Below are 21063 nucleotides of genomic sequence, written 5' to 3'. Positions count from 1 at the left end.
ATCCTCAAAACTTAACCTCACACAATTCATTAGGATGTTGAATGAACCATTAAGTAAAAATATTTTCATAAAAAATATATTTCTTTTTACATTTGATTTGGATTTTTTCTACAGATTGGGGAAAATATCATTTATTTTGCTAGGGGAATCAGTGAATTTTTTTGGAATTATTTTTACCGCCTGTGCCTTGCAAATTGGGAAAAAAGTTGACTTTGGGAAAATAAAACAAGAGGCACATCAGTGCCTGTGCTCCACTGGCCAAAAGGTTCAAGCAAAGACCACCTAACGAACATTTTCGTCAAGTTTCATAGAAATACAATCATCAATTTTTGAGGAGAAGTTATCTAAAAAAATTTTTTACTTTAATAGCTCTGGCTGCCATGTTGTGCAGTGGACCGAAATGATTTGGGCAATTTGAGTAAAGGAGCACCAAACAAACATTTCTGTCAAGTTTTATCGAAAAAAGGTCATCGGTTTCGACGACAAGTCGTTTAAATTTTTTTTTTTTTTTTAGCTCTGGCAGCCATGGTGTGCAGTGGACTGGAACCATTTAACAAATTTTGGTTAATGACCACCCAAGGAACATTTCTGTCAAGTTTCATCAAAATCTGATCATCGGTTTCTGAGGAGAAGTGGTGTAAAGGTTTTTCCTATTTTTAGCTCTGGCTGCCATGTTGTGCAGCAGACCGGAACTGTTTGGGCTATTTTGGTTAAGGACTACCCAAGTAACATTTCTGTCAAGTTTCATTGCAATACGATCATCGGTTTCTGAGGAGAAGTCGTTTAAAGGTTTTTCTATTTTTACCTCTGGGGGCCATCTTGTGCAGTGGACCGAAACCATTGAAGCAAATTTGATAAAGGACCATCCAAGGAACATTTCTGTTAAGTTTCATCAAAATCTGATCATCGGTTTCTGAGAAGATGTTCTTTAAAGGTTTTTCTATTTTTTTGCCCTGGCAGCCATGTTGTGCAGCGGACCGGAACCATTTGAGCAATTTTGGTTAAGGACCACCCAAGGAACAATTCTGTCAAGTTTCATCAAAATCTGCCTATCCGTTTCAGAGGAGATGTCGTTTAAAGATTTTGCTATTTTTAGCTGTGGCGGCCATATTGTGCAATGGACCAGAACCATTTGAGCAATTTTAATAAAGGACCACCTAAGGAACATTACTGTCAAGTTTCATCAAAATCTGCCGAACCGTTTCAGAGGAGATGTCGTTTAAAGATTTTGCTATTTTTAGCTCTGGCGGCCATATTGTGCAATGGACCGGAACCATTTGAGCAATTTTGGTAAAGGACCACCAAAGGAACATTCCTGTGAAGTTTTGTCAAAATCCGCTTATCAGTTTCAGAGGAGATGTCGTTTAAAGTAAAAGTTTACGCACGCACGCACGCACTCACGACGGACAATCTGTGACGACATAAGCTCCATGGCCTTCGGCCAGTGGAGCTAAAAATCAGGTCAAAATAGCTATTATATTTGGTAAATATACATGTTCTAATTTTTATGCTGTGAAAGAGTAAGTTTTGTCAAGATTTTGTTTACCGTAAATGACTGGGTATTAGACACACTTTTTTCCCTCAGATTTCGATGTAAAAAAATGCCTGCGTATAATACCCAGTAACAATTTTTTGAACTTTTTTTCTGAGGTCGATTTCAAGCCAAGAGTTTGTTTAGATTTATGTAGAAAAGGATGTTACTCACGTCATATTGATCGAGTATATACGGGTTAAAACGGCAGTTTGAAGATCGGGATACGGTATATCGTAAGACGTTTATAATTTAAACAAAAATATTTTTCGATTAAAGTTATTCAATATTGTTTTGAATAATAAATTGAATTGAACAATAATTAAACATGCATATAAAAAAGCAAAGTTTGGCACTGTCAAAATATTTTTTGTCAGTTTTACGATAAGGTGTGAAAAACTCACACTGCCTTTAGTTCTGTTTAACATACCAATACTGATGCGATAATGGCTTTGTTTTTTCGCACTTTTCCGCAAACTTTATTCTTTTCTGTAGGTGTTGACATTTTGAGAACAAACCTGTACAATATAAATGAATGGTCACACTCAGTTCTTTTCAGTCCCTTTCCTAACACAAAACGAATTAAAATGAAACATATTTTGCATTATCGTTGTTTGGTTTTAAAGATAACCATCGCCATTTTCACAATTATTTTTTTTAGTCACTGTCAACAAACATGGTGGCCGAAATTGACAGACGTTTTGGACATATTTTCTATGCGTCCTTTAACCTAAAACATGGATTAATTGTTTTTTTCTCAGATTTTTAAAGTTTTTTTCTCAGATTTTTTACGGATTTTTTTGTTTGCGTTTAATACCCCCTTTCGTCTTATGCGGTCATTTACGGTATATTTAAAAAAATTCATTACTTTATTTATTCATTAACGTCATCTACAGTATTCAAATTGGGGAAAAAAATTGGGGGGAAAAAATGGACATTTTTTCGCAAGGGGGACAGGACAGCCTCAAATAGAAGGCGGCAGTAAATTGCACCAAAAAAACCAACTGGGAATGGGTCCAATAGTCAATCTGGGGCACTATAGAAAAGGCCTCTCCCTGAAATCTAGCACTTTTGACACCCAAACCGAAAAAGGATATTTCTGCACACTTATCAATACATACATGTGGCAAAAGATGAAGAAGGGCGTCGCCAGCCAGTGCCCCCACTGCTAGGGCAACCAGAAACTGCAGCATGTGGTTGTAGAAGACTTTCTGCATTATAGGTATCACAGCAACGCCAAGCAACCCAACCAGTGATATTATCACCACTGCAATACAGCTAAATCCCCAAACTGGAAATTAAATGTGACATTTTAGATTAAGCAGAAGAAAGTAATTCTTTTTCAAGGCTAGGTAAGAGATACCATGTGGTAAAGACAATTATAATTTAATATTCTATTTATGCAGATTTCAATACACATAATTAGTACGGACAGGTACAGTCTTGTATTCACCTAAAACACCTTAGATGCATACAAACAGTGAATAAAACCGGTATTCTGCTAATATATGTACAAATGATTACAGTTTTTACATTGCTGATGTATTGATTTCTTTCAATGAAAAAGTCTCTTATGGTTTTGCCTTGTTTTTGGTTTGTTTGTATATATTAAATCAACTTTTTGCAGGCATTCCCTCTATTAAAAAAATGCATTTGTATAACTATTATGAAAAAAGGATGCATTTTTAATTAAAAATAATAATTCTATTTTGTTACTTGAAACATTTGTTGACAAAACCAACCTTTCGCTGTCACTCCCTCTATTCCTCCCCCAGAAGTTACCTCCCCTGTTTCATGTTCATGGTGGTGGCTATGATGCTGGTGATCTAGATTGTTGTGGAGATTGTGGCATGTGTCCGCATCTATTTGGTACACAAGCACTGGACACAAGTCCCGGAATGCATCCTTGCTGATCATGTCATCCGTGACGCCAGTGTTCACAAGACGTAGCATCGTGTCCGTATCAAAACACTACAAAGATAAAGCTGATTTTTTTAGTAACAGATAACTTATATTGCACACATTCAATCTTATTAAAACATTATTGAAATTGTTCAATATATATGCAAACATCAGGGCGCGATACTAACAGTAATCTGGTGACGGAGACACCCAATTTTCTGTCAGGATTACCACAGCCAATTTGCTAGGAAACCTGCAGGGTCACCAGATAAAAACACTTGGCCACTCAGGTAATATCATATATGTTTTAATTTTCTATCCAATGAAAAACAAAAATAAATACAAAACTATGCTATATCGATAAATAAACAATCTCTTCATGTATATAGCAGACACACACTGCCTGGTGCGACGTCATTGAATGTATTCCGGGTTGGCGTTCTCTGCAGTGTTTGGATGATAAAGTACATATAGAGAAGCCCGTCTCCTTTAAAAACAATGTCATTATCGGATATTTAAGATAACTGTCAGCCCTTAATTTTATGAATAATCGATGAATAATGACATTAATTTAAATAAAGTCGAAACAAAATAACAGACCCTTCCGTTTGTTGAATTTTTGTATTCATGACCGAGAATTCGGCCACATATTTTTGTGATGTGAATTATGTCATTAATTTGAGATGTGGCGATTTGTATGCTGTGCTCCAGAGCCATTTCCCACATAGAAATAAAAGCTTGATGAGGAAAGGCTTAAAAAAGACTATAGATTGATTCTTAGTTTATTTTAAAACAATAAAATTTGCGAAATTTTGCAGGACACCCTGTTTTTTACGGGTAACCAATTTTTGGGAGTAGGTGCAGGTCACCTGAAAAAAAAAAAATGTCGCGCCCTGCAAACATGACTTTATTTCTCAATAAAAAATAATATCTTGTCTAGTGAACCTACCACAAATATGTAGGATTGATTTATCCTTTAAAATAAACCTAAAAAGACACTAGACAAGTAAATGATATTCAATCAATTACGGCACATTTCTTTCTGATTAAAGGTCTTCATGTTCAGCATGTAACAAATTTAAGTAACTGTACCTGCTGATCAAGTGAAACACTTCGTTTTCCTTTGTGCGATTCTTCATTCTGCTTGGAAGCTAAATCTTTATCACTTAGTTTGTACTCCTCACTATCATCATTGTGGGTGACATTGCCATTGGCATGTTCATGATCTGTATGTGCATGATCTGTGTCTTTATGTTCATGATCTGTATGTGCATGATCGGTGTCTTCATGTTCATGATCTGTATGTACATGATCGGTGTCTTCATGTTCATGATCTGTATGTGCATGATCTGTGTCTTCATGTTCATGATCTGTATGTGCATGATCGGTGTCTTCATGTTCATGATCTGTATGTGCATGATCGGTGTCTTCATGATCTGTATGCTCGTGATCTGTATGTTCTACATGTTCATTGTTAGTATGTTCATGTCCTGTGTCACTGTGATCATGATGTTCATGAGAGTCATCACCTTTATGAAGGGATTCTTGAGATGGATTTCTGGAAGTGATATTAGGCTGTGTATTTAATGGCACACTTTTATCTAATAAAGCACCAGTCTCTTCTCCAAGTGACTTCTCATGACTAGAATGTTCATCAGAATGTTTCAAATTTTCCGGCAGGCCCATTTGACGTTCATGGTTAATAAGATCGTTGTCATGATTATGATCATGTTCATGGGTATCATGACCATCATGTTCATGTAAATGAGCACCATTATCTTCTCCATGGCTTCCATGACTTTCTGGAATGTTTTTCTTATCGTGAGCATCGGCATGCTCAGACTCGTGTTGTTCCACATTATATTCATGGGAATGATCAAGACTATGATTTTCATTTCCAAGAACTATTTTACCACCCAGACCAAGGTGGAATAACAGATGTTCCAAACCTCGCTTAGACATTTTATGGCCATCTCCATACTTCTCAAACAGTTTGTCAAGAAAGTATCCAAACTGTATTTTGTAAACCTCACTCTGATTGGTCACACCCTCCCCTATTGACCCAATTCCAGGGTCAAGGTCACTAGTAGGTTTATGGTCATGGTTATCAACATGGTGATCATGATCCATGTGATCATGGTCGTGAGTCTGTCCACGTGCCGTCTGAGACAACCCAATCATCAGCAGACAAACGAGGCAAACCTTTGTACATCCTGCAAGCCTTGGCCTCATGGCCTGAAAATGAAACAAAAATTATGAGCAAAAAGATAGGACCTTTAAAATAAATACCTAAGGGGAAAAAATGGCAAAAAAATATCACAAAACTGGCATTAAAATAATCTTAAACATACAATGTACATGTACTAACATAAATCAGTAAAAACGGACCCTGTTTATTTTTCAGTCGACATTTTGTTCACATGAATAACTATATAGTCTATATATATGTACATGTACATGTATGCAGCATTTCAAATGAATGATAAACCTGCACGAATGACTTGCAACAAGAAGGGACATGTGTCTTGCATCTGAAGTCTTTATGTACCGAAAGCATGTGCCAAATCATTTTAAAATCCCTCTGAGCATGAAAAAGTTATGTTCTACACAGATTCTCTATCTTTATGGATAAATGCAGCATTTAATAATGATAAAACTCTGAGTTTGACTTTCAACTTTGAAGCAGGGTCATGGGTCTTGCACTTGACACATCACCTAATACGAAACGAATACATGTGCAAATTCATGTGAAGTCCCGCAAAGCATGATTAAATTACACTGGACATGACCAGGGTTTCTGCCATTGACGCCATTTGTGACAAAATCGCAAAAGTGGCGACAACTTTTCAAATTTTGCGAATTTATGGGGACAACGGTTTAAAAAAAAAAATATATTCTTAATAAAATGATATAAGCAGTGCCCATGCGGCCTGCATGATAATCAATTCTGTCACTGTCATAAATCAAGCTCATCTGCTGGTGCGACAACAAATCCAATAATTAGGGCAAGCAGTCACGAGTCAACACCTCGCTAATTATTGCGGAATTTTATTGCTTTCATGGATTAACAATGACAGCCTTTAACCAGTATGTCTCTTATAAGCAAACATTTTTAAGATTTAGCTCAACAACTTTGTTCTTGCGTAATTAACGTGTTAAGTTTAAAAATGCAAATCATTGAATTTTAGGTTGTCGGTAAGACACATGATATGCAAATTTCGTAAGGCCTAAAAAGAAATATGTCCGTTTCGGGTAACCTGACCCTACCTATAAAAATGTGCCGACCCTAACTATTTTTTATGTTTCTGAGCAAAAAAATATTCGTTAGCAAATAGAGAGTTACGAAGGGCGGATAAATGCAGATTTTAATCAGAATTATTGTTTATATGATAAAACAAAGTCAAGAAAACACTCTGAACTTACAACAGATTTTGAAAAAAAAAAAAATCCCTACCTACCCTACCTAGAAAGGTTACCCTTAACAATTTTATTTTTTTTGGCCTAATGACGTTTACTAGCTAAAAATAGATTTGCTCTCGGTTTTGTAATTGCTATAAATGCAGCATTTTAGGGGGTTAAAAATGTCAAATAAGACTTACAGAAGTCATTGGGTATGCTTGGTTTGACAATGTACATTTATATTTCTTTGAGTTTCCATTTATTTTAAATTTATCTCATAATTTCATATTTGTGTTCTTTAATTCTATGACACTTTTGTATGCAGGCATTAAAATGAAATCAACATATTGATGTATATGTCGCATTTTTGGCAATTTTTATTTTTTTATTTATCTACTTGTCCATATATTTTGTCAATAGAATAACAATTTGCTAATATCTTGTGCTTCATGTACAACAATGTTATATTATCTTCTGCATGACAATGTGCTAATTAAATGCAATTTAAGGCTCTTAAATAGCGTGAACCCCATGAGCTTCAGGGAGCTTAACCCCTTACCCCCCCCCCACCCCCGCATAAAATGGCGACAACTTTTTAGAACCCAGGGGGAACCCTGCATGACCAACTCTATCTATATGCATCATTCCATAATAAATATATGAATAAATCCCTACCCTCTTTGAAAAAGAATGTGTTATTTTTGTTATTTATTTGGCGTTAGATATCGAGACATCTAGCAATGGCTATTTATTAAAATTGAGCAATAATAATTAATTTTATAAAAAGAATTAAAAAATAAACTAGATTCCATGATGTATATTATTTCAAAATATTTGAAAGGGCAGAGACATTAAATTGCATCATAACTCATTTTAAATGAAACAAAGGGCAGCCTATGCCACATAAGGAGCCCCTCCTATGTTTTAATAAAGGAGTTTGATATTAAAGGTGATTTGTTTCATCAAACACTTTGACAAACCTATTTCCAAAACAATGTTTTGACAGTGCTCCGTCAGACGGCTGTTTTGTGAGAAGGTTTGTTGGAGTGTTTTATGAACTTAAACACTCAATACAACTCTGGTAAAAGGCCCCCAACACGAGGCTCTGTAACGGGGTACTCTGCGCTATGTTTCATTAAAAAAGGTGAAAAATAGCGAAGTGAATAGTGCCTTCCGACGTAGCATTTATGACGCAATTTATCACGTGGTATACACGCACTGTTTAAAGCCAAAAGTTTAATCTTCAAAAGCTGTCAGCAAAATAAAATTATAATAACTGATCACTTGATAATTACTTGCCACTTCAGGCTTTAATTGGACATGTGTGTAATTAAATTAAATAAACAAATATTCAGCACATGACTTAGCGCCTTCCATCTTTACATTTTGAACATTGAACTGCAGGCTCAGGCCATCATTTATCAGACACTGATTATTCAGTCATCACAGGTATTTAAGAGTCAAAATTCACAGTAAGTTAAGACAATGTACTGCAGATCTGAAATTCAACCCGATACAATTTTCACAAACCTTATAATATTACCCCATATATACAAAGTCATTTTTATTTACAATTTGTGCGAAATTTAGTAAAATATAATTGTACTTAGCTATAATTCTATAATCATAAAATGGTTGATATTTATCCAATAATTTAAGTGTAAAACAATCAAATAATTATAATGTGAAACCTTATAGGGACTGTACTCTGTATGATAAAACAGCGAAAAAAAAAGAAAATTGTGGAAAACTGACAAACTTGGTATTGATGTGTACTGTGAATGCATTGGAACTTACTTTAAAACTGAAGTACCACATAGTTTGCAATTAATTTATGTTCGCCTTTTTTTCGTATTTTTCCATTAAAAAATATTACCAGGTATGTCTACCTAGTAAAATTCATTCCTTATGTGTGATTGGTTAGTCGATGTTATCACATGATATGACCATGTTAGGTAATTATAACTTAAATATTCCAACTATTCTAAGATACGGTATGAATTAATATGCATGATGTCAGCATTCTTAGTAGGTAGGACACTAGTCTTGCAAATGGCCTCGGGCATGTTTTGCTTTTCATCGGGAAAGATTGCATTTTAGTTTAAAGTAAGGAAAGCAGTGTTAAATTGCAGAAATGGAAAACAAACCCAGAAATAGACCCACTTCTCGTCTAATAGGACAGTTGAGGTAAATTATAATCAACTCATTTAAAGTGCACATATATCCTAAAGATAACTGGTTATATTTATCAAAGTTCTTTTATACAACTTGACTCCAGCTTTATAAATAGCTGTCTGCACAATCCTACCTAAATAAATTGATATTTAAACAAAGCCAAAACAACTTATTAAGAGTGCAAAATTCATTTTACTTGCATAAAAAATCATATTGCATTTATTTGAATTAAAATGCAATAAAGTTTTTATTAGAATATTACCAACCTGGAGCATAATTGCAATTAGATTCCACATGATCGACACTACATCAATATCAAAATTGAAACATCAAAACTGATGTGTTCTATAAAAGCCGCAAAAGAGGAGTTTGAGTGTATACCATCTCCTCTTACAGCCAGCAATATGAGCTAGGCAAAGGAAGAGGAGTGAAACTTGGAGCAGTGTGAAAATTTATGTTAAATTTGAACTGTGTGCAAAAATGAATGACTCTCAAAAATGTTAAAGGAAAAATAAATAATAAAAGTGATATGTAAACAGTCTAAAAGGTACTTCTATATAGGATATTATAGACTATGTAAATTTAGCAGTTGTATCTTGTATCCAGAAGTGTAAGACAATGAAGCCAGAATCTGAACATTGTTTATATTTATTTTATCTTATCATTCTTAAAACTAACAAGAGCTATTCAAGCTGTATTTGGAGTCGTAATTTGGCTGTTTAAAGCTGCACTCTCACAGATATACTGTTTTAACAACTTCTTTATTTTTTGTCTTGGAAAGAGCAAATTTTTGCTTAAATATCTGCAAACCAACGACTAAAGATTGCTGACAAAAGATTAGCTCGCGGATTTTCATATTTCCGTTAGAAAATTAATAGTTTATGGTGTAAACCGTTACTAACGGTTTAAGAAAAATGCATAAAACATCAAATTTTAAACTTAAATATAAAAATCTGCGATCTACTTTTTTGTCAGCAGTCTTATATAGCTGGTTTCCATGCATTTCGCAAAAGTTGGCTCATTCCAAGACGAAAAATATAAAAGTTGTCAAAACGTGGAATCTGTGAGAGTGCAGCTTTAAAGATCATTTTACTCAAAAATTGATAAACATTATAGCAAGTTAAGGCACTCTTTTTCTCAATTTCAAAAGATGTAAGATATATGCTAACCTAAAATGCTTATCAACAAACTTTATAACCTTAACTCAAGTTTACCTTCACCTTATTAGAAGTAGATAGTTGTTACATTTTTTTTTATTAATTATGAAATAATGTATACTTTTATAAATACACCTTAACTAAATATATACAATTTATTAGTACTTATACACCAGGTGTCATGAAACTTTACAAGACCATTTTTGAGAGGTATATAATAACATCCATCAGTAACAGTCCTGGTTATTTGTACACTTAAAAAATGAGAGGTGGTGTACTGATTTTAGTCAACCTACTACCCGCATAACCCCCAAAGAGGTCATACCTGAGTTTTTTTAAAGTGACTCGCTCATGTTTTTGGAGCAAAAACTAGTTTTCCCAGTAATGCATCTGGAAACACTTTATTTAATCATAATCACTCTACAGGCTTTCAACTGACCAGGCCTAAAAAAAAAAAAATACATTTGGTTCGGGTTACCCGACCCTACCTACGGAATAGGCGCCGACCCTACCGTTTTCATAGTCAGTTTGAATTTTTTTTTGAAAAACTGTTGTTTTTTTTAAATTGCTTTTCAATATGTAGTTTAAACCTTAAATGCTTATACAGAAGATAGCTTTAACACCATTCTCCAACGATGAAAATGATATTCTTATATAAAGCCTAATAAAAAAAAAAAATAAAAAAAAAAAAAAGCCTACCTACCCTACCTATTTTTGAAAAGGATGTAACCCTAACCAAACATTTTTTTTTTAGGCCCCAGTAACAAAAAAGAAGGGATAAAAGTAGGATTTTTTTGAAAAAGTAGGGAAAAAATAGGGATATTAAGAGCAAAAAGTAGGGATAGTAGGGCTCTTCATTTACCTTTTTGGATGCAAATAAATGACAACTAAACCTATTCATCAAGTGTAATGTACATGTAGCTATCTTTGCTTAGAAACCAGTGATTCAAGAGGGATTCAGCCACAGGATGAGGAGATGAATCTGGAAATGGTGTCTCTGACTTGTTAACATGCACCACTCTTTCTCATCATAGAACCCCTCTTGCAGCACTGGAGACCTACTGCGTCAAACTAATCCTAAAAAAAACCTAAAAATTGCTCCTTATTAAAATCAAGATTATGATAATTTTAAACAATGCATTAAGTTTAAACTTTTCTATTATTTCTCGAACTATTTTACAAAAAAGTAGGGATAGTAGGGCTTTTTCAAGAAAAAGTAGGGAAAAGGAGGAGGCTAACAAAAAAGTAGGGAAAAGTAGGAAAAGAAGAGACCTCTATGATATCTAAATTGCAGAAAAAATACAGTTATAGCATACAAAAGTATTTCGGTTTTAGTTGGGTTCGAACACACGCAGGTAGAGTCAAGAATTAAAAAAACAGCCAGCTAGTCCACACGGCCATCGGGACTTTAACAAAAGTGGTGGATATGTTGACCTGTTAAGGTAACATCATGATAATGTCAATCAACCAATCATGCACCCCCCCAGCCATAATAAATTTTCAATCCCATTATATTAGAGCTAATGAAAATTGTGGTCTTCAAGAACGATATTTGAGCAAAGGGTTCCAGCTCTTGGTATTTTTGTTTTAACACTCCATATGATATGCCACACTTTATTTCATAATTAAAGAAAGTGCATTTTACAAACCAGGAGAGAGACACTTTAATCCCCATCTCAGACATATTTTCATTGCCCCTTTTAGCTTTAGAATTGACAATGTGACCTTAGTGTCTGTTTAGGATACAACCCAGATTTTTTATAATCAGCAATAGCTTTTCAGCAAAATGGTTTTGCAGCTTTAATATGCATGTAACAAAAGTCATATGAACAGAAACAAATAACATAAGTAATTTATATGCCTCACTAACATTATTACTCTATTTGCAAATAAACAAGCTTGATTCACCCAGATCCAGACAGCAAGCAAAGTTTTAATGGAGACTGCAGCATCAGAATTAATGGAGTGCAGCATCAGAATTGCCACACATCAAAGAAAAACAACTGCTATAGTCAGTGATGATACATAGGTACATGTACATGTATGTACTTCTAACAAAAACGTAAAAACGAATGCAAACTGTGCATTAATTATATTCGATTTACGGGGAACGCGCCTCTTCAGTACTTTTTAAAAGTACTGACGAGGCTCGTTTCCCGTATCTCAAATATTCTTAATGCACAGTTTTTATTCATTTCACTTCAACCTGCCAATTTAGAATTAATATCAAATTATTATCAAATCATCAATTCTTAAATATATTAGGTTTTGAAAATTTAAGTATTTACATTTCGTACACATTAAATTTGAGAGTTTTTCATATATATCATTTTTTCATATATATCATTTGAAATTCAATACCTATATTAAATGTGACTGTCTACAAAGACAACAGTAGTTTTTTGGTTTTTTTTTTCAGAACACTATACTTTTGTGAAAATAATACAATAGAACAAGATACCTAAAAAAAGTTACAATAAAATGTAGTCAAAACACGCAAATTTTGAATAATGAACATTTCATTTACTTGCAATCCCTTAGCGGGGCAGCTTAAGCAATATAACTGAATATTTCTGCACTTCCATGCATTTCATTTTGGTATTTTAAGGCACAACATTGGTGTAATATACTTCTAAAATTCCCTTAATGTAAGGTATGTATTATTGATACTTACATACAACGATGTGAACAAGTTCCACATAATGCAGAGGTGAATTAAACTTTTATGGCATTAAGTAGAAAATGTCATAGTTGTTATAATAATCCTAGTGCTGCTTCTAGATTAATACAAAAAAATAAATAATGCATGGAGATAGCCAAATAATTTTGCCTGAATAAATATGCAGTAATGCATCTGAGTTTAAGTAAACTTTGCATGCAGCAATGTATTCATATCCACAAACACTGCAGTTTAATCCTATCAGCATTTATCAAGATAACTAAAGTTTACGGGGTAAATTCAACATAATTGTAACGAATACTTCATTAACCTATTTTAGCTTAATGTAAGCATCATTTGAATTGTCCAAAATTTTGTCTCATATACTTCGGGTAAGGTCAATACAAACATTCTAAGAATCTTGGAATCCCTCAAGCGATTGGCTTATTTAAATTGAACAAATATGTGGTCTAGAAATTGAGGGTTCAAGTCTAGGGATTATATTTGAGTGGACCCTGTTTGTTAAGCCCCCCCCCCAAAAAAAAAGGCTGATTTCAGTCTGAAATGGTGCATTCTAGGTGATGTAGGTAACTAATGCTTATTTTGTTTACCATATCAGCATTATGATTATGTAAACTGAAACAAATGTACAATTTATTTATTTTATTAATGTGGAGTGTGTTTGGAGGGGACCACACAAGTCGTGCTGAAAAATATTCTGACTGAGTTTCTTGAAGCTTGGATGAAAGCAAAATTGTAAATGAAACCTGAATCTATCACCCGAATTTTTGCGTTGAACAAAAATTAAAAACATAAAAATTGCCAAAAAGTTGAAAAACTAAAATATTAATGAAAGCACAAACATTGTAAGAATTCCAACTACAATTCTGGGAACTAGTATCAAGACTTTTTTTAGTGCTTTCATAAAACAAACAGTACCTTTGATGTAACATACATTTTGTTTACCTTTAAAATGCTGCCTAAATACGTAGAACTGGCACAATCAATGCACAAAATTAAACCATTAGAGACATTACTGTCATTGCATTATAAAACTCAGGTAGATCTAGAAAGAAGAACTGTAATAATAATAAAAAACTCGAGTTGTTGATGTCAGCCGTCATTATGATTCAAGTTCTATTCCATAAACACATAAATAAAGGCGTGCAATAAGAAATATTCATAGCATTTCACATTCAAGATGTGTAGGCACCATTATGCGCTCAGTCTTGTTTACTTCCAGTAAAATTCTGAAACTTTTAAGCGAAAGTAGTGCATCAATTGGTGAAAGCTGGGACAAATCATAAACGATTTCTGAGGGCGGGGGGCTGCAAAACCTCCCGTTGGGTCCAGGGGGCAAAGCCCCTTTAGGGTCCAGAGGGCAAAGCCCAAAGAAAGCTCTTGAAAAATTATTTTTTGAAGGTCTTTTATCTAAGAACCTAGTGGACAAATTTTAAATAAATTTTTACACCCGATACATAATGAAACACAAATTGCATTTAAGATTTAAAAATATGAGTCCTGTGTGTGTTGTCCATGAAAATTGAGAATTTGTAAAGGGCATCACTGCTGTGATACAATTAGTTACGGGTAGTTCTGAGACCCTTTCTAAAACTTTATTGTTGAAGACAACAGAGTGAGAGTGTCAAAACTTCATTTCCTGTTTTCATCTGTTGTTTACATTTTTGAACGAGAAGCGTTCATCCGATGTCGCAAATATTAACTCCCCTCATTTTGTTCGATTCGTAGCATGACATTTAACTGTTACTTTATAACAAAAGCGCACCTGGCTAATGTGAAGGAAGTTCTCTGCAGTTTATTGGAAATTATTCAGCTATTATGCCAAGTTGCTTGCAGGAGATGACCGCGTACAGTGTGACACATATTCAGTAGTAGAATCAAATGTACGAGTTTCATTCATAATCACTGACAAACAGAGAAGTCTGTCATCACTATTGCGAACAAATTAATAGGGGTACACTCCCCACCACCCTCTCACACCTGGAAAAACTCACCCCATTTACACGGTTTGGAAAGATGATCCATGGAGCCTTTCATAAACTGGAAATCTGGTTTACTAAGGCAAAAACTTTCACCCATGGTAGTAGGTCGTTAAGAGTCATTATTTCTTTTAATTGACAAGGATGCAAAGAATTAACAACATATGTATTTCAGAGTTTAGAACATAGCTGGCCATTGCGGGATAATGCACTCATTCTAATATTGTCCCACGACAATGTCTCAGAACATAATACATGTAAGACACTTGGGCCAACTATCACGCAACGGCCAGGCCAGGCTTTACCATGTTTCAGCCTCTGATTTATCATGTCGACCCTAAACTAACATTTTATTGAGCTTTATACAATCATATTTTATCCATTGAAAGATTTGTCAGGTAGAAAATAACAGGTTTTTTGTTTAATTATAAGTGGCATTTAGCGATTTACTCATTAACTTGATTAAGGGATATTGTGAAAATTAGCTATCAAAATTTAAAGCTGCACCATCACATATTTACTGTTTTTCCAACATTTTTATTTTTTGTCTTGGATATGCGTTATGTTCTGCTAACCAGTGATGAAAGACTGAAGAAAAGACTTCAAGAAAACTTTTGTCAGCAGTTTTTCATCACTCAGGTTAGCATTAAATTTGGAATTATTTTCATATTTTAATTCCAAATTTAATGTTTTACGGCTTAAACCGTTACTAATAGTTTAAGAAAAATGCATAAAACATTACTTTTGGGACGGAAATATGTAATGCACCAGTCAGTTGTAACCATGGTCCCCCCAGGTCCAGTGGTATACCGGGGATAGCCGGAGAAATGGGCTGTGTTTTTACCTTCCAGGTGGAACCGCAGTGCCGGGTTAATGCGGTGGTTTTGTATTCGTGCCAAAAATAACGAGGAATGGGCCTTCCTGGGTTGCGGGGTTATTTGGCGGGGGTATTACCAGCAGGAGGGAGATTTTACCCAGGCTTGGCTGGAGCGAGTCAAAGTCCCTGCTATTCAACGGACCTGGGGGGGTTGCGAAGACAAAACAATTTACCGCGAAGACAAAAGCACCGCATTAACCCGGCGCGAAGACAAGACCCGAATTAACCTGGCACTGCAGGGCGACCTGGAAGGTGTGGGGGGGGGGGGGGGGGGGGGGTTACAATTGATCGGTGCATAAAGCTGCAATCTGACATTTTGTCAGCAGTCTTTTATCAATGGTTTGCAGATTATTTACGCAAAAATTTGTTTGTTCCAAGACAAAAAATAAAAAAGTTGTCGTAATGTTCATTCTGTGCAGCTTTAAATAGACCTGATAATTTTGCAGCATGGTGTCATTTTGTCTCAGTTACAAATTGTCCAGTTTTTTTACTCCATCCGGTTTGATATTTGTGTCTACATTTAAAGTATTATTTCCAAATTTCTTTCTACATTTAAAGTATTATTTACAAGTTTCTTTTCTTATTAAAATGTCAATGAACTGTTAAAAGGTCACACCGACTCGAACTGGAATGATTGAATGGGGGCTTGAATGAGCCGGATAGACCTGTATTGATCGTTCCATAATGTAATTTAAGGCATAAGTCATTCAAGTGCGAAAGTCAATTCAACTTTGCTACAAATTATGTTTCTGCAGCTCAATTTACGCTTCTCTCTATCACATTTCGCATGGAATGTAAGAGAACAAATGAATATTTACCGTATAAACATTGGTGCCGTGTGCACATGTCATCATGTGAAGAAAATGGCGTTTCTTTCCCGTTTTCACTCGGATCAATCGTAGCCAATCAAAACCAAGATTCCCATTCGGCAACTTCCGGAAATCGCCACATTTCACATTATTAAACCACGTGAGGATTCACGTTACGCTTCCAGTGGTTACCTCCCTTGGCTCTTAGTCATTTCGACATTAAATAACATATCCTGATATTATCCATAATTGTTTTTGTTGTGAATACCATTTTCGGTTTGATCTCACCTAAAGTGATGTAAACACTCTCTTCACTGTGTTTTTTTATAATGTTATTACTGATATTTCTTTTACTGTTTTGTTTAAACTGTTTCAAACTTGTTTCTATACAGTACATGTATTTATATATTATATGCATTCCAAAGATGTAAATAAAAACATGAAACTTGAAACTAGATCTGGGACCAATAACAAATCCTACTCCAAGTTTTCGATGTGGTACAAACATCATTTGAGCTTAAAGCTGCATAAGTTTCAATCAACACAGTCTTAATGTTGCCTAGTAAGGAAATAGACCCTTAATTTGTCCTAAGGACAGGCGACCAGCGTCTTTGATCTACTACCGAACGTCACGGTTTAAATAAGCCGATCATGAGATACCACTGCTGGCTAGCAAGTATACTGGTCCGGATCACCGTTGACAGTTGCTTTTTTATTAAGACTGCACTTGTTTTTACCCATATCAATTTTTATAGGTTTATTTAAAACCAATTGCAAGAAATGATATTTCATTCTGATGCGAAATTAATTAATGTTAATGTATCATGAAATATTGTTATCATTAATAATAATGATAGTCTTTGCTGTACGATAATAATAATAATAATAATAATAATAATAATAATAATAATAATAATAATAATAATAATGATGATGATAATAATAATAAAAACGGTTTAAAGAGAACAGACACATATTGTTCTTTTTTATGAATGCAGATATGCTTGTCTCGTTTATCGCTGAATGTCTTTAAAATTTGTGACCGGAACACAACATTACACCATCATGGTAATGAGCACTTTGCCGTGTAAGAGCGGTACTCTTGCCTATCCACCAGGGATGCAGGGAGAGCAAATGGTTTATATAAAGGTCATAGTGTCTCGAGTATATTATTATACATATTATATATTCTCTCTATATATATTGGCCTTTATGTAGTTCTGGCTTTCATAATTTTATGTTTGTATTTTTTTTTTTTATGTTTACAACACATTAAAGTTATGGCGTAAACCCCATAGTCAAGTCAACCAGAATCAATTGAGTGTGATGATGCAATGCAATCACATGACCATGATGACGTCGATGGATTCCATTTATAGTATCGGAATCACATTGTTCATTTAGTTGAATCCAATTGCAGTAAGGCTGAAAATACCTTTTGATTAGTAAAAACAATTGATTTATTCCTACATGTGTGAGGTCAAATGTAGGTCACATGGGTATTTTCTGAAAATCTTGGGTGTCACGTGATTAAATTTGAACACAACTATGACCTAGTTAAGGAATGCTTGTAATAGGATTTATTGAAATGCTAAATGAAGTATTTTTTTGGTGTTGAAAATGTGTTTGTGAACTACATTTGACTTCATTTACCTGAGGATACAGTTATTTTGTATATACAATGCATACAAGTGAAATAACAGCGTGACATAAAAATGCCACGAATTCTGGTAGGGTTTGGATACGGCGTTCTCTTCAGCGAACACATCCAAAACGGTAATATACAACGTGTTCGCTGAAGTTCTTTATGTATTCTTACATCCCTGTTCCCATGACTGTGAAGTACTACCTTCAAACTTTGTCGAAACATCATATGAGACCAATAAAACTAAACTTTAAAACTGAAATTATCAATATTAAGGTTTATAGAAAATTGCAATAAGATGCGATGAACAGGGAATTATGAGACCGGATTTTACGAGGAGAGACCGGGAAATAGTACCGCCCGTTAAGCACATGCGCATTGTGGAACGTTTTCATGTGAATTTAATTTTCGCTTTCAAATCGAAATGTACGGAATGCAGTATCGTCTTGATAGTCCCTAAAATCGCGACAAACCTAGCTTGATTCGTGGCCATTTTTGTTTTTACATGCAGGCGTTTCCTTCGTAACGTCATTTTTACTTCGACCTAATTCACGAGTAGAGTATATGCTTTAAAACTCGCGAAAAGGGTCTTTAAACAGCTAGATTTACTACAAACAAGTGCTAACACTGAAACAACATAGTTTTACTTATCCCAAATTAATTGCCAAAGAAACCAACCATATTTGTCACACTAAGGCTCATCCCCAAGCAGTGATAAAGCAACACAGGAATTATTTTCCGACTGCTTCTTATGTAAAAAATGATTGGAGAGTAAGGTACTTATGTTTATAAGTCATCTCTAAGAAAATAATGTTCAGTGTCCCTAGAAATACACGTAAAAAGACTTGTCTTGCTTACTTTGATAAGATTTACCTTTTGCGTTTTATCTTTACTTAGGATTGTTGGGATAAGAGTGAGGTTTATATTTTACTGACCGTTCCAAGGCGGTACCTAACAATCCTTGATAAATATACCTAGTCTTTTATATATAGTATGTATGCACTGTGATGCTTGTGGAGTTTTTTTGCGGTTCTTCCATGTTTCTTTTTTGTGATTTTTTGTTAAATGTCTTTGTTGTTTGCCCAGTGCATTTAACTGGGTTTATGTTGAAACTTTTCGCTACTGAGCTTTATTTGTAGCTTACGCGAGTAATTCGACATGATATACGTGTAATATATTTATGTTGACAAAATACTGTAAATATTTTATTACAAGTTGACGTTTTAAAATAAACATTTTTGAAGATTGACTGTTTTTCTAATAAAGAAATGATTAAAATTGACGTCAATTACATAACCGTAGTGGATTTTTAGATTTTATAGAATGTTGAAATATCGTCGACAAATCATGATTAATAGTTGTATTGTGTCCATGACGTGATAAGCAGCCCACAAAATGCTGTATTTTTTCATTTTCAGGATCAAGACTGATTTTACCCAGGTGGGGCCATAGGCAACTATTAAAAGTAAGCCAGGTGTAGCTGTTGGGATCTGCATCATACATTCAAGTCTCTGTGATTCGCTCTGAGCAAATTCGGATAGACTTGTGGAGGTGTCAAACACATATATGGAAATGATGGAAAACAAATTGGAAGCACAATGTTGTTTGCTTTTTCCGACTTGGCTAGCTCTCCAAACCTACATTTAATTTGAGAGTAAGTTTTCTCATCGTAGTGAAGCTTAAATGTGACAGAAACACAACTGGAGTGAAGGTAAACTTTAAGAATTATACTGTACCGCAAACTTGCAAAAAAAACACAGTTGGACTGTCTTGAAACTGAATAAAGTAACGCATAATATTTAAGTATATAAATGTTTTACGTACCTTAAGGGAATAAACTCATTTAGCGGGGTTTTAATTTTTATTTTACTTGTGCGAGCACACAATGACTTGTCGAGTTTTAGTAAAAGCTGAAGTATGTCAAAAGTATGAAATATTTTTAACATGAGCAATTACTAAATGAAATATTTGAGGTAAATTTTCTTTCAATGGTTTAAAAAGATAAAAATACGAGACAAAATAATACAGCTATTTTCTGTGTAATGATAAAATCACATGGGTGTAAATCGGTTAAAAAGGAGCGGTACTTCGCTGTTCCATTCACTTCTTTTGTAACCTGTAGTTCCCCTTCGTATGTCAAAATGAAACCTTTTTCAATAATGAAAAAAACTGTATTACAGTTAGTGTGCAGAAAACTTGTAAATATCATAAACTAAGGATTGTAAATCATTTCGGGGCATTCATGCGCTTCACGGGAATTGCCATTTTGAGTGGGGCATTCAAGATCGCATGAATGTCCCCGCAATTTTTTTCAATCCTTAAAAAATATGGCGTAGGTTAAAGTGTTTGTATATTGCCGGCAATGAGGCGCCCGACTAACCTGACGCGACACCAAGGATTCACAATACTTGTTCGAAAAAAAAAAAAACTAGACGAGATAAGTGCTTTAAACTTTATGAATTTAGAAATTAATGGAATTGCATAATGCATACTGTACGAATCCATAAAACTTTATGTTATGTAATGGTAATAAAATTATCTACGATCTGTTATTAGATAGTTCATCCACATGTAAATGTAATCTAAGGCACATGTGCTCAAGATAAACAACTTTTCTGGCAAATGTACTGTTCTAAATTATTAATTCTATAAAAAGTTGCTGTATAAAAGAAATAAGACAGATTCTAATGACTGAAATTATATATATGACATGTATCAGGGTATCATAAATTATAATATATTGATTTGTATATAAAACATATAGACACGTTTTAACTGGACAAATTATCATACCATAGACGAAATATATTACTTAAAGCATGGCTTAACACTGCCGTAAAAGAGATTCCTTCAAACATAGATAGTTCCAATATCACTTTATCCCACTAATAAAGTATGGGCACTGTGTT

At 34.3% G+C, this 21063-nt stretch overlaps 1 protein-coding gene across 4 annotated transcripts in view; it reads right to left on the bottom strand.

The window, feature by feature from the left end:
• The window catches only part of LOC128234572 (zinc transporter ZIP10-like), a 43069-nt gene extending 26366 nt beyond the window's left edge, over positions 1–16703 (bottom strand). Inside the window, exons 1-4 of one of the 4 annotated variants that reach the window (XM_052948866.1) lie at positions 16519–16703; positions 4526–5668; positions 3274–3502; positions 2653–2822 (exon numbers count right to left, since the gene is read on the bottom strand). In XM_052948866.1, coding sequence (XP_052804826.1) covers positions 2653–2822; positions 3274–3502; positions 4526–5668; positions 16519–16554 — 1578 coding nt within the window. In that variant the 5' untranslated portion in view covers positions 16555–16703. Of the gene's footprint in view, positions 1–2652; positions 2823–3273; positions 3503–4525; positions 5669–9273; positions 9409–12838; positions 13040–16518 lie in introns of those variants that run through there. The other 3 variants (XM_052948869.1, XM_052948868.1, XM_052948867.1) reach the window with 3 other exon arrangements.
• Between the last annotated feature and the right edge of the window lie 4360 nt (positions 16704–21063).

This window comes from Mya arenaria, chromosome 5 (genome assembly GCF_026914265.1).
Source record: "Mya arenaria isolate MELC-2E11 chromosome 5, ASM2691426v1".
Taxonomy (NCBI): Eukaryota; Metazoa; Mollusca; class Bivalvia; order Myida; family Myidae; genus Mya; species Mya arenaria.
Note: the sequence above shows the minus strand (reverse complement) of the source record. Positions and strands in the feature narration are given on the sequence as shown.